This window comes from Grammomys surdaster, unplaced genomic scaffold, assembly GCF_004785775.1.
Source record: "Grammomys surdaster isolate TR1022 unplaced genomic scaffold, NIH_TR_1.0 554, whole genome shotgun sequence".
Classification (NCBI taxonomy): domain Eukaryota; kingdom Metazoa; phylum Chordata; class Mammalia; order Rodentia; family Muridae; genus Grammomys; species Grammomys surdaster.
The window spans coordinates 1-14,817 of record NW_021604973.1 but is presented as its reverse complement, the minus strand read 5'-3'; the positions used below and the strand labels follow the sequence as shown (position 1 = coordinate 14,817).

Below are 14,817 nucleotides of genomic sequence, written 5' to 3'. Positions count from 1 at the left end.
ATTCTTAGAGCTCTTCTGGGAATCTGGAGACCTGGGCATAACAAGAGCACTTACTGATAACCCTTGAATAAAAACTAAAGGACATCATCGAGTCTGTTTTCTGTTGCTCTCGTGAAGTGTAGGAGACTAGCTACTTTAGTAAGAGTGAGGAGGGTTATTTAGTTCACAGTTATAGATACCGAGTTCATATGGCCACATTTGCTTGGCTTCTAATGAAGACTTTGCGTTGCTCTTTACAGGGCAGAAAAGTACAGCAAGTACAGGCGCTTGTGAGAGAGAAAGCAGCTAAGCTGCAAGATGGCTAAGCCATTCCTCCTAAACAGCATCTGTGGAGGCATAAGCTCATCCCTTAGGGTCTGAATGCCTCCCACTGGTCTCTACCACCTAGCAGCACTGCCCCTGAGGCTCAGACCTTAGTATGAGTTTTGTTGGAATGAGTCATATTTAAACAAAGGCAACATGAAACAGGATATGGGAACCTGTAAGCAAGAACGTCCCTGAAACAGAAAATGACGGTCTATAGAAGTATAGCTGTTGTGTTCTAGGAAGAGCAAAAATGAGCAAAAACAAGCAAAGAAAAGCAGAAGGAAATGAGATCAGACAGACAAGGTCATGTGGTGTCACCTTGGAGAACACTGCAAAGTCACTAGGTTTCCTTCTGGGTACAAGGAAAAGCTCTTAAATTATTTTGAACAAAGAAGTCACCAAAGGGGGATCCTTAGCCCACATTGATTTCTGTTTTATTACAGGTTAAACCCAGGCATCATGTGTACTGGATAACAGCTCTGCCACCAAGCCCCCTCTTGCAGCCTGCCCCTGCCTCTTGTTTAAAAATATATATTACATTTTAGTTTATTTATTGTGTGCACCCGCCATGGTGGGAGTGTGGGGTCAGAGGACAGCTGTCAGGAATTTGTTCTCTCCTTTTGCCATATGGGTAGCAGGGATCAAACTCTGGTCTTGTTTTCGAGCTTAGCAACAGGCTGTTTCCTGATGAGCCACCTAAACCCAGGATCTCACTGGGTTATCCAGGCTAGACTCGCACTCACTCTCTCTACATAACACAGGCAGGCCTTGAACTGCTGATCCTTCTGCCCAGCCTCCTAAGTAGTTGTGATCGCAGGACCAAGTATCTGGCCTGATTGTAAGTTGTTTTCAAGGGAAGGCTGTAGAAGATGCCGCAATGCGGCAGAAAAGATGCTGTTGCCACTGCTGTTTCACCATTCGATGGGATGTCACTTGTCCTGAGGAGCCTGGTGCTTTCTGATTGACAGGGATTTCCTCCAGTACTCCCCCGACGGTTGAAGATTTCTCCGTACATAGAAATAAAGGCCCGTGTCCACTGCAAACAGGAGGCACATCACTAGGGAGAAAGCCACATGGTACCAGACTAGAGAGACGGGGTTTTTAGTTGCTGGACCTGGTAGGAGAGCAGGAAGAATTGGAAGAAATGAGCCATTAAGACAGAAATTCAGAATAAATGGTGAGGTCTCTAGTGCAGAGCCTTTATAAAGTGACTCGCACCAAGTACTTAAAGTACAGACAAGAGCAGATGGTAAGTCAGGAAGCCTTCAATAGACTTCTTGTTTGTTTGTTTGGTTGGTTGGTTGATTGGTTGGTTGGGTTTTTTGAGATGTGGTTTCTCTACGTAACAGAGCCCTAGGGTTGTCCTGGACTCACTTTATAGGCTAGGCTGGCCTCAAATTCAGAGATCTGCCAGCATCTGCTCCTGGAGCGCTGAGATTAAAGGCTTGCACCACCAGGCCTGGCTTTTAGTAGACTTTTCCTCTCTTAGCCTTCTCCAATATGTTGCTAAATCTGCATTTACTAAAGGGCATGGCCATATCTGTCTGAAATTATGGGAGACAAAGACTTTGTGGTCACTGGGTGTTAGGGCCTAGATTTAATATTAAGGCCTAGATTGAATGTTAAACTGGCTAGCTTGCCATTATGAGGAAACTTTCTCATGTCTCTGCTGTTACTAGAAAACTTTCTAATCCCAAAATTGATTACATATTGTCATGTTCTGTGCTCTTGGAAACGAATTACAGTAAACAACAGTAGAACTGTCTTGTATAGTTACCCACAATAAGCTTGAACCCAAACCAACCACCCAACAGCACTTCCTGCACCTATGCACAAGCTTTTATTGTATTTGCTTTTATAAGGATGGACTACAGAGAGACACCTGCACCAAAAAACTATTTGGACTAAGACTTCCATTTTGAGTAGTAATCAAGTAAAGTTTAAATTCCCAAGATCTCCCTGGGAACTGACACCCTACTTTGCAGAAAAGAGACATATATGTAGGTAACTGACATCCTGGTTATCAAGTTAAGACATGACTGTTAGACAAAGCAAGTCCCCTGCCACAGTTGAATACCCCAACCAATGGAAACAGGATAAGTATACCACATAAACATGTTCCTAAGGAAATCCCCTATCCCTAAATCCTGCTGGGGGAATAACTTGATGCAGATGTTTGTGGATTTGGGGCTTAAAATTCCTATGGGATCTTAACTTGGATCATGGATCAGTTCGTCAATCTGGACCATAGCTGCGGTTGATCAATTCTAGGGCATATATGCTCAATAAACTATCTCTGTCTGACTGAGATCAGTGTTTGTGTGGTTTGTGAGGTGATTCCTGGACCCCAACACTGAGATTCGGCAAATGCCACATGAAACATCCCATTTGAGACAGGGATTTTTGGTAAGAGTTTTGATGGAAGCCATCTTTTCGTCTCCAGGCTGACCTGTAATTATCATCCTCCTGCCTCAACCTTGCGAGTGCCGGAGTTACAGGAATGCATTCACAGGAATCCTTAAAATGTATTTCATTGTTCTGCGACTACAAAAGGAAAGGACCTAGCACCATTCCACCTCAGTTTGAAGTCAGAACCCTTCTCTCTGGGAAGCCTGTAAAGGCGTTTCATGGCTAGAAAACATCCTGTGGGAAACCTTGAACTAGCAACCCATAAACTACTTCAGTAGTGCTTAACCAACCACCACCTCTGGCCCTGTGACTGGGACATATTCACCAACCGATGCTAGTCTGTCAAAAGAGTCTGCAATCCTAAAAGGCACCATTAGGATTTCACAATGCAAAATTTCTCAAGAACAGAGTCGTGTTTCCTTGTGAGTAGTGAAAGATTTCCAGGCCAACATGGCTGTTCCAAGCTAGAGCTTAAGAGATAAGCACACAACCTCAAATCTCAGAATCCCAGCATTAGGACATGAGACAGTAGAATGTTTTGAAGCAAAGTAGTGCGTTTTAAAGCCAGGCATAGTGGCTCACCTTGGACAGTGATGGTGACAGGTTTGGAGGTGTGCCGGGTCCTTCCTAGACTTCCTTGGCAGTAGTAGTCCCCACTGTGACTGTGGTTGGCTTTTGGGATAGAGAAGTTAGTACTGTGATGATGAAACCTCACAGGCTTTCCATTCTGGAAGAACAAGATCCTGTTGAGCTGTTTGTTCTTCCAGCTGTGACACCTCAACATGATGGGTTCCCCTTCCAGAAACACCAGCTGAGGGGTCTGGAGCAGCAGCCAGTCTGAAAGAGGAAAAGAAAATTTACCAAGAGTAAAATACAAAAGGGTAGTTGGTATCACACACCTTTAATCCCAGCCCTCTGGAGTCAGAGGCAGGTGAATTTCTGTGAGTTGGAGACCAGCCTGGTCTACAGAAGGGTTCCTGGACAGCCAAGGCTACACAGAGAAACTGTTTCAAAACACAAAACAAACAAACAAAACAAACACACAAACAAAAAGATACCCAAGTGCTGGTGATATCTCTCAGCAGAATTCATGTATAAAGGCCTGGGTTCAATCCCTAGGGACAGAGAATGTTGTAAAATCACAGCACCTCAGAGGTGGAGGCAAAACAATCAGAAATTCAAGGCCATCCTCAGCTATATATCTCAAGCCTGGACCACATGAACCCTATCTCAAAAAACAAACAAACAAACAAACAAAGAAATAAAAAAAAAACCACCAGGGCCTCTGCAACTGCCTATCATACAGGGCCACACAACTCACACAGGAACAACATGCCATTACATCTATGAGGTATTAAAAGCAACTTTAAAACAGTTTTATGGATTTAAAATACTATACTTAATGTAGGACACACATTCATTTCAGTAACTGTAGGAGTTATAGAATGGAGCCTTCAGTTTATTATTATGTATTTATGGTCTAGGAATGCTAATTTAATGATATGATTTTTCAACAAATCTTAGAAAGTGACGTAAGCCGTCACTAGCTGTATTTGAGAGAGTAGAGCCTCTGTCCTGGTCTACTCAGGCTGCTTTGACAAAGTACTGTAAACTAAGCAGCCAGGAGCCAGATGTGATAGGGCATGTCTGTAATCCCAGAATGTGGGAGGCAGAGCAGAGGGATCAGGAGTTCAAGGTCATCCTGGAACCTGAGCTCCATGTTATTCTATCTTAATAAACAAATGTTCAAAAACAGAACCTCAATGGCTTATAAACAGTGCACACTTACTTCTCAAATTAACCCAAATCGAGAGGCCAGAAGTGTGTACATCCAATGAGGCTCACCTCCTACTTTATAGAAGTGAGCTTCATTGTCATCCCTACAGAACTTTTGTAGGTCTCCCTCACATAGACTCCACTTTCATTACCTACTTACCTCCTCCCAGGACCACCCCCTAATACCGTCCCTTGGTGGTAAGATTACAAAATCTCAGTCTTGGAATATAAGCATTTGAGAGCATGACACACCCTCCCTAGTGGAATCTTCCACCAACAAAAAAACCGGAAGTGTATGATCTTTTGGGGAATGTAGGAGTTTGTGACACTGAAGCTCAGGCTGGTCAGGAACTCACTATATTAACTAAGGCTGGCAGCAGGCTTCCTGCCTCAGTTTATCACATACAGGTGTGAGCCATCATGTCCTGTAAACTGGGTAAAATCTGTTTGTTTGTTTGTTTGTTTGTTTGTTTGGTGGTTTGGTTGGTTGGTTGGTTGGTTTGGTTTGGTTTGGTTTGAGATGTGTTGGGTCTCATTATAGTAGCCCTGGCTGTCCCATTCACTCTGTAGACCAGGCTGGCCTCCAACTCAGAGATCCACCTGTTTCTGCCTCCCAAGTGCTAAGATTAAAGGTTCATGTCAACACGTCTGGCTTTTCGGTAGAATCTTTCTTGATTCCCTGTTCTCTTGTGAACCTGAACAAAAAGGGTAGATGTTGCATGAAATATAAAAAAGGCACCCATGCTAGCACTGTCTATGTTCTAGTATGGCGACTTCCCCGCCCCGAGTATCTTCGCGGTCCCCAATTCACCGTTCTCTTGTGATGGATCTTGTTCAGATTCTCAGCCATCCGCCCCTGTGGTTAGCTGTCACAAATGGCCATAACCCGGTAAAATCAAAACTCTAGAGCTTGTAATTTATCAGATTTATATCAGTAAATTCTCAACCCACAAAATGTCCACACAAAGAACTCAAAACTCAGTTGATATGAACACAAGCTATACACCTAGATGGGGCAAATGCACCCTCCTTATTATTTAATCATCTGTCTAAGAAATCCCCAATACTTATGGCTCCCAGGACTGCGTGGTTTTGGTTCCTCTTCCTCTCCTATAGGTTCCATCTTGTCTCCTCCTCTCTGTCCCCTTTCTGCCTCTCTGTATTCATCCCTAAAACTCTCAGCCCACCTTCTTTTTCCACTGCCCAATCACAGGCTCTAGCCTTATCTTGTGCCTGCCCTCACCTGTGTATAGACAACAATCCACAGGCAGAACATTATAAAACTTAAAATCACTTTTCTATCTTCATTAAGAACATCGTGGGGGCTAAAGAGATGGCTCAGAGGTTAAGAGTACTGTCTGCTCTTCCAGAAGTCCTGAGTTCAGTTCCCAGGAACCACATAGTGATTATAACCATCTATAATAAAATCTGGTGCCCTCTTCTGGCCTGCAGGCTTACATGCAGGCAGAATGCTATATACATAATAAATCTTAAAAAAAAAATCCTATAACCATTCCCAACCTTCATTGATGTAGGAGTCACATGTATGGTCATCATGCACACACAGCCTACGGTACACATGTAGAGGTCAAAGTGTAGTGCTCTCCTTCCGCCTCTGTGTTCCAGAGACTGAACCCAGGCCAGCCGTCTCCTCTCCCGCTTCTCTTCCCCCTCTCTCCATGTGGTCATGGCCGGCCTCTACCTTCTCTACTCTTCTCTCTCTCCAGCTCTCCCACCCTCTTAATAAACCTCCCCTCGTGGAACCGTCTAGTCTGCTGTGATCTGTACAAGCTGCGCGTGACCTTTCAAGAGCCATTGGCTGTTTCAGGACAGGTGAGGTATAAAGAAAGGAAATGTGTAGCTATGGTTTCATTGGGCAGATTTTTAAAGTTAATCCAATATTTATTTCTCAGAGCACTGTACAGAAACTGACTATACTTCCAGGACCTCTCTGGCACTGGAACCTAAAAAACAAACAAACAAACAAAACAAAACATTTTATTTTATCTTACTTTAGACACTCTCACTATGTAGCCCTGGTTGATCTAGAACTTACAGAGACATACCTGCCTATTCCTCCAGAATGCTGGGATAAGATGCATGTACAACCATACCCATCCTTAAAGTACTGTTGTTGTCTTAATCACTGTTTTGGTATTAAACAGGAGAACCTAAAACACTAGCTACTTCCATGAATCATCATCAGGGCTTATGTACCAAGATATATCTGAAGTAAACTATAATCCCACATTTCCAGATATTGGAGTGGGATAGGAATGGTGTTCAAGGGCATTTTCAATATAGACGATATTAAACTGCCACATATTTACACAAACCTAAATCAGATCGTGTGACTCAGTCAGTTAAAACCACCTCTCGATGACACAATGGAATGCTGCCTAGCCATAAGAATGAATCCCATTTGCAAAAATGTGGATTGAACTGAAATCATTATGTTAGCTGAGCTAAGCCAGATATAGAAAGACAAGTATGGGCGGCCACGTGCGAGCGGCAGGCCCGGACATGCCTGATCGCCCCACTCGGGGAGCCCGGAGGGGTTAGATGCCTGGAGTTACTGTAAAAGAGTTAACCAGCAGGAGTTCGTCAGAGCTCTGGCAGCCTTCCTCAAAAAGTCCGGGAAGCTTAAAGTCCCTGAATGGGTGGACACAGTCAAGCTCGCCAAACATAAAGCGCTCTCCCCATATGATGAGAACTGGTTCTACACACGAGCTGCTTCCACAGCGCGGCACCTGTACCTCCGTGGCGGTGCAGGGCTTGGCTCCTCCAAGATCTACGGAGGACAGCAGAGAATCGGTGTCAGGCCCAGCCACTTCAGCAGAGGCTCTAAGAGTGTGGCCCGCCGGGCCCTCCAAGCCCTGGAGGGGCTGAAAATGGTGGAAAAGGACCAAGATGGGGGCCGCAAGCTAACACCTCAGGGACAGAGAGATCTGGACAGGATTGCTGGACAGGTGGCAGCTGCCAACAAGAAGCATTAGAACAAAGGATGCTGGTTAATAAATGGCCTCATTCATAAAAAAAAAAAAAAAAAGACAAGTATGTACTATCACTCATATTATAGCATTGGAAACACTCAATCCTACTGAAGTTGAGAATAGAATGGAAGTTAGGAGAGGCTGGGAAGAGAAGAGGGGAGGGTGGGATAGGGAAGGCTGATTTATAGTCAGATAGGGGCAAGCAAGACATTTTGAAGTGCTGTTGTATAGTGGAGTATCTATAAACAATGATAACATACTGTATATACAAAAGCAAAAACCAGAAAGAAGAATTTTCAGTGTCTGGCCAGAAAGATGGCTCAGCGATCAAGAGCACTGACTGCTCTTCCAAAGGTCTTCCAAAGTTCAATTCCCAGCAACCACACGGTGGCTCACAACCATCTGTAATAAGATCCCACGCCCTCTTCCGATGTGTCTGAAGACAGCTACAGTGTACTCATATAAATAAAATAAATCTTAAAAAAAATAAAATTTCAGTGTTTATACTATGAAAAAAAATACTAAACATTTGAAGTGTTGAGTATGCCTAACCGGAACCAATTTAAGAACTAAACAATATACACACAAAATAAAAGGTTGCATGTTGTCTTCCATAAATACATTTTATGTATCAAATTGAAAAAATAAATTTCAAGTTTTTAAAACTTGAAGTTCTGTAGGCTTTCATCTCATTTAGGAATAACAGTCATCACACAGCCTATCTTCTTCTGTACGTTTGACTGGATTCCCTTCTACGTTTGACTGGATTCCCTTCCCCTCATCTCTGGCCTCATTTGCCAGCTTTCAGTTCCACCCTTGGAGATCTCGCGACTCCTTGCTCCTCGGTCTTGTCGAGGCCACCCCTGTCCTACAGAGTCTACTTGCCTAGAGTCTCTGTGCTCCCCCAACACTGCCACTGGCAGAGCTGATGTTTACGAAGCAGGAGCTTCCTTTTGCTTCTCTCACAGCAAGCAGCCTTTCTGTGACCTTGAATCTTTTGCTCAGTTGGGACTGAGGCCAATACAGCTGTCCTTTCCACGCAAGATTATACGGAGTAAGTGAAAAGAGAAACGAGAGAACCGATGTCTTTCAGAAAAGCTCTCCGGGTTGCTTCCCAGAAACCAGACCATCGTTTTTCTTCTGCCCTGTAAGCAGATTCTCCAGTCCTCATATCCCAGCTCCTCCCCGGGCCAGCCTTGACTAACCAGAAATCACTCCCAGATGTACAGGGTCGCTGAGGTCCGTCTGCCCCGTTTGGCACCGATATTCTCCGCTGTCATTGACTGTGGCCTTAAACGTATAGCTGGCTTGGACCTGGCTCGGGATGGGGCTCCCGTTGTGGAACCACTGGGTAGAAGAGTTCCCAGGGTTGTGGGTCCCTTCGCACGTCAGCGTCACAAGGTCTTCCTTGAGCACCTGGATCCATGGGGGCTCAAGTTTCACCACAGACTTTGGAAGATCTGCTGAGAGTGAGAGAAGATACGAGCAACTCAACTTTGAGGGACTGTGCATTCCAAAGGGGAACAAGGGGCCAGAGAGTCCCCATCGCAGACCAGTTAAAGGTCTGAGGATAATGACTCACAGCTAGAATCCAGCAAGGGGAAGGGTGGAGCATTTAAGATCTGACTGTGATATATAATTAGTTCCAGATCACTGTGGGCAACTTAAGTCTATCCAAAATAAATTTTAATAGGCTTGTAACGTGATGTCAGAGGCTTGTGTGGCACTCTCAGGTCCTAGGTCCAATCTCTAAACCGTTAAAAAAAAAAAATGTGTGTGCTGCCCTAGTCTCTTCCCTTTCCAGCTTTGGAGAATCCAGTTGTAATCTTACCAAGGATTATACTCCAGGGCCCATTGTGAGAAAACTGATCAATCTGAACCCAAGCCTGATCCTTGGTAAAACAGACATTTCCTTACAATGTAAACAAAGCATTCTGTTGTAAGGAAGTAACACTTTGTAGAAAAGGGAAGCACAAACTTACCAGTCTGCCCGTCTGCAAAAGCTGTAAAGAAGAGAGGGTGAGGGTCAGTATAGAACAGCAGCAGCAGATGAAAGCAAATTCCATGTGTGGAAGGAGTTGGCATAGGCTTGGAGCCACCAGCTACCTCAAGAGTCTGTCTCTAGTTTATCTTACCTGTTTTCAGTTTATCTAGCTCCAATATGCTTCTCACGTAATGTCAAGTGCTTGGCACAGTTGCAAAGCAAGGATGATTATTTGCAAGACAGCCTTTCAGGGGACTGTAAAAGTACCTCTGAATTCTGACCTTAAGTAACACTAGAGCAATAAGAAGTTAGACTCCTCTGTTGTTGTTGTTGTTAGTCAACCAGACTAACCACTTGCCTGTGTCTCCTAACGGCTAAGACTAAAACATGCATCACCACACCCAGCTCTAGAAGCCTCTTGACAGGGTCTCACAAAGCCAGGTTGGCCTGGAATTGGAACTCACTATAGTTGAAGCTAACCTTGAACTCCTGATTCTCCTGATTCACTACACTGAAGTGCTAGGATTACAATCAAGTACCACCAGACATTGGGCTCTTGCCTTTTTAATCTCTCCCTGGTTTCTAAACCAGGCCCACTGCTTACTCCCCTGATGTCTGGAGTCCAGACAGTAGGAGAGGCTGAAATTATTGTATTTCAGAAAGATCTGTACTCACCAAACAGCAGCAGAATTGTCAATAGCCATTGGCTTCCAGAATGTGCATTCTGAAACATCTGGGTCTCCGAAGTCATTCAAGAACTGGGTCAGCGTCTGATGAGGTTTAGGAGATGAACTACAAGAAGAGGAAGGAAATGAACTGTCTTGCTTAACCGCTCGGGTCAGCAGACTCTGTTTCTGCTAACTTAACAATACCAAGTTAAACAAGATGTGGACTCTGCTTGATACACATCACGTCTACATGGAGCCCCTTCTTGTATCCTTGGGGAAACCCCAAGTTACTGTTTTGCTGTGAGGAAACTGGGGAAAGCCTAGAAAGCAGAGGAGGGAGCCTCTGTTCACTGTCGGGAGCCTTGATTCGACGCTGCTCTTATAAGTTCCTGAGCTGCCTCACAGCTAATACAGAAAGTCTCAAGGCAGCTTCAGCAAAGAAACTTTGACCTAGGTGAGATAAACAGATCTTCTAAACAGGTAAAATTGAAGGAAACAACATTAGACGATTATTATTATTATTATTGTCTGAAGAAATAAGCCCAAGAAGGTCTCTATCCTATATGCAAGTGTCTGTCCTTGCCCTCCACACACATAAGGAAGTTGTTTGGGGGGTGAGTGTTGTTTTGTTTTGATTTTTGAGAACTGTCTCTCTATGTAGCCCAGACTGTCCTGAAAAGCACTATATAGACCAGGCTACCCTTGAGCTCACAGAGATTAGCTTGCCTCTGACACCTAAGTACTTCGATTAAAGGCATGTGTGTCACCAGGCCCAGAGCAAAAAAAAGTTTTTAAGTAGAAGAAATAAATTGGTCAATAAAGAAATTGTAATAGCATAAATGCTATTCAGAAGAGGAAAATGAGAGCTGGCAACTTGGCTCAGTAGGTAAAGGCACTTACGACAGGTCTGATGACCAGCCTGCCACCTCTAGAACTTACATGGTTGTTGGAGAGTACTGATTTCCTCTATCCTCTGAAAACACACACACACACACCCCAACTAATTTTGATATGCTTTGACTAACTCACTTCTAAACCTCCCCACAGCTAGCATAGGATCCCCTCCAGTATTCCTGGCTTAATACCTTCTAAATCTATATTTTATCTTTGCTGCCCTGTCACCTTCTGGGCACTCTCCCCCAACCCCCGCACCTCATAGGGCTGCTTTTCCTTTCCACCTACATGGCAGAATGATTTTTCTCCTGCAGCTCTTAAATCTGATCCCTTTCCCTCTGAGTTATGGCGATTCTCCTCTTCCTCCCCTCTCTCTGTCCCTTGCCTGCACAATCAAAAAGCCCCAACTCCTTCTCCCTGCCCAGCCATTGGCTATACAACAATTCTTTATTACCAATCCAAACCAGTTGTGGGCAGAGACCCTCAGATCTGGAAGCAGGGCTTTTGGGAGTTGAAATAAGGCAAAACATTAAAACCAATCCCCAACACACACACATTCACACACACACACACACACACACACACACACACACTAAATAAAATAAATTTAAGTAGATAAATAAAATAATTGTAAACAAAAAGCAAACTGTTTTTGTCTATATTTTCATCGTCTACACAGTTCTGACATCAAATATCTGGGGAGTAGTTTCCATACCAAACAGTTCTCCAACACCATCTGGGATTCCTACAATTTTAACTCAGTTCTGATACTATCTACCTGGATTTTTTGTTGTTGTTGTTTTTGTTTTTTTGTGTTTTTTGAGACAGGGTTTCTCTGTATAGCCTTGACTGTCCTGGAACTCACTCTGTAGACCAGGCTGGCCTCGAACTCAGAAATCCACCTGCCTTTGCCTCCCAAGTGCTGGGATGAAAGTCGTTCGCCACCACTGCTCGGCGCATAGATAGTTGTTAAGTAACAGAATCCTTCTGTAGGTTTTAATCTGCTGTTTGGTAATCTTTCCTGGAACTGTGCATTCATTTTGTCCTGTTTCAGGCTAGTCTCTGCTGCAGAACTGTTAATTCCGCACAATCTTTGTTTCAATGTTTCAGGTTTCACAGCTTTTAATTTCCAAAAGCTGACATATTGTTTGTTTGTTTGTTTTTTGGTTTGGTTTTTCGAGACAGGGTTTCTCTGTGTAGCCCTGGCTGTCCTGGAACTCACTCTGTAGATCAGGCTAGTCTCGAACTTTCAAACTAAAAAATCCGCCTGCCTCTGCCTCCCAAGTGCTGGGATTAAAGGCGAGTGCCACCACCGCCTGGCGACATATTGTTTTACCTTGAACATATTTCAATTTAGTCTCAATTTTAAGTACTTTAAGGGTGGTGGCTACTACATATACAATATATCAAATGTGTAGAGGAAAAACATGATTTAGAAAACTCCTAATTTCCCAAAGAAATAAGCAAGCTCATCCTTGTGCACTGGGCTGAAACCTCAAAGCACCCAGCATTTCTACGGCAACTGGCTTAAGGCATTAAAATAGATGATGTGTATGGGGTAACGGGTAATTTCTGGACCACCTTAGCTTTGTCAGTTGGGGTTAACAAATGCAGGACTGACAGTAATCTCTGCTTACAGGGACCGAGGGAGCCCTTGATAACTACTGTGTTCTGTATAACAACGCTCATTACTTCTCTGGCATTTTCTTATCTCTGTACAGCGCTGTCTTTCCTCATTTTATGTCTGCCAACACAAGAAGCATCAGTCCCTTAATCCCACTTTTATCCTTCCAACATTCAGATCTCCTTAGGTTTCACATACCATTCTCTGACTGAAGAAGCAGGAAAGTCTAAGCTAGAATGTTCAATTTACCCTAATTAACTCTGAATAGAAAGTAAGAAACTGGTTGCTTTCATGATACTTATTTTAAAGTTATTTATACATGGGTGTTTGTGTGTGCATATAAGCATGTGACTACAGGTGCCTGGGGGTCCAGAAAAGAGTGTTGGATCCCTTGGAGCTGGAGGGTTGGGGTTCAGGAATTCACCACTTAAACCATACATACAGCATCTCAGTTAAGCAAGAATAGTTTATTGAACACACATCATGATACTGGACGTCCAGGTTCACAGGAAGGAAAAACCTAACTGTGGCACTAGTCTGCCCTCAGAGTAGACTTTTTATAGGAAAACCAGGTTGGCTCACTAGACAAAGTACTGAGACAGGTGGGTGTGTGGTGAATAGGGGAAATTCAGAGCACTGAGATAACAGAGCATAGATATTATAATCTTTTAGCTTATTAGTAGAATTCTTCAGCGTCACCCACAAAAACCAGAGTTTATACCAGAAAGAGTTGTCCAGCGGTCAGCTCTGACTCAAGCTGTTTTAGGCACAACAGTTCATATTGACCTTTGATTTGGTGGATCCTATGTAAAGCTTTGTGAAATGTCTTAATATTAGCAAACCTCATACAGAACATACAGAACAAAACCAGGATGTGTGGCCAGCCATGTCCTTGAGCCCAGTCACTTCTCTGTGTCAGTGACCAGCAGGCTATTTCACTTGCAGGCATGGAACAAAATGGCTACGGCTATCCTGAGGTGGGGGGTGTCAGATCATAACAGGAGTTACAGGCAGTTGTGAACCTTCTCACAAGGTGCTGGGAATTGAACTCTGAAAGAGCAACAAGTGCTCTTAACCCCTGTGTTGTCTCTCCAACCCCAAAGCATTGATCAGTTTTAAAATATTAAGTGTTTTCTTTTTAAGTGGTACAAAACCCCCCTTGTAATATTGGCAATTTTTAAAAAAACCAATCTTAGGATCAACCAGTCTCCCGTTTCATTTTTGTTACCATATCAAGTCAGTTAGGAAAATTGTCTCACCTGGTGATTCTATGTAACCTAGAATCGAACACTTCTAATGTACTCTACACTCAACTCTTGCACAGACAAATAGCTTTGGAAAGCTGGGCTGCTGCAATAGCCTTCTCTCTTCTATACTTGCTATACTCCAGTCTGTTCTCAACACAGCATGAAGAAGCATCCTTTTAAAATCAAGCCATACCACATCCTTCCTGAACTCGAGAAGCACATGGTGATTTCTCTTTCCCTGCAGAGTAAAGCTAATACTCTGACAATGTGTGTGATCTGCCCTCAACCTTCTTCTCACCACTTCCTCTACTCCACTTTTCCTCACTCTCTTCCAAACTGGAAAATTCTTGAGGAGTTCAGGCATACAGCACATTTGCTCTCTTGCCTAATACTTAGTTTAAAATACTCACAGCCCAGGACCCCAGGACTGACAACGTTGAAACACTCCTGGTAGTCAAAGTTGCTCTTCCTCCCAATACATTCCAAGTACTGAAGCATTACACCGATACTGAACCCCACCAACACAGGGCCTCCAGGTATGTCCCACAAGCGTGCATGAATGCCATCCTGAAGGCCCGCAGCCACATGAGACAACTCAAACCCTACTCTCCAGCTGGGAAAGAAAGAAGGCCAGTCACTAGGTGGTCACCCAGGGCTGCAGATCCTGGTCCTGATGTTGTCACAAAGACCTAGAGGCTTTTAGGTTGCAACACTGTGCATGCTGGTGTTCCCACATGATTTCGAAAAACGGCAGGGGTGGAAAATTTAGATAGATGGATCACAAAATATGCTTCTGGCTCTGCCAAACACATCTGTCCCGCAATAATGCCTGCAAAAAGTAACCACTTCCAACATTGCAACCATTCCTCTCTCCATGCCACACGCCCACAACAACCACCAGCACCATACTCCATTC

At 43.9% G+C, this 14,817-nt stretch overlaps 1 protein-coding gene and 1 pseudogene across 2 annotated transcripts; one reads left to right on the top strand and one right to left on the bottom strand.

Moving 5' to 3' along the window:
• Positions 1 to 715: 715 nt before the first annotated feature.
• Positions 716 to 10,244, bottom strand: LOC114633204 (low affinity immunoglobulin gamma Fc region receptor III-like). 2 transcript variants are annotated; one of them, XM_028781819.1, is made up of 5 exons: positions 10,144 to 10,244; positions 9,467 to 9,487; positions 8,690 to 8,947; positions 3,298 to 3,552; positions 716 to 1,420 (listed from the first exon to the last, which is right to left on the bottom strand). In XM_028781819.1, the coding sequence occupies exons 1-5, from the start codon at positions 10,217 to 10,219 to the stop codon at positions 1,236 to 1,238; spliced, it is 795 nt and encodes a 264-aa protein (XP_028637652.1). In that variant the 5' UTR covers positions 10,220 to 10,244; the 3' UTR covers positions 716 to 1,235. The 2 variants fall into 2 exon arrangements, with proteins under 2 accessions (XP_028637652.1, XP_028637654.1); XM_028781821.1 differs by having other exon boundaries at positions 8,690 to 8,944.
• LOC114633206 lies at positions 7,015 to 7,540 on the top strand (annotated as a pseudogene).
• Positions 10,245 to 14,817: the final 4,573 nt, after the last annotated feature.

Coding starts and splice junctions, on each gene's coding strand:
- LOC114633204 (XM_028781819.1), bottom strand. CDS start 10,219: ATGACTTCGGAGACCCAGATGTTTCAGAATGCACATTCTGGAAGCCAA. Junction 8,948..9,466: donor TTTTGCAGACGGGCAGACTG/GTAAGTTTGTGC, acceptor TCTCACTCTCAG/CAGATCTTCCAAAGTCTGTG. Junction 3,553..8,689: donor ACATCTGGGAGTGATTTCTG/GTTAGTCAAGGC, acceptor TTCCTCTTTCAG/ACTGGCTGCTGCTCCAGACC.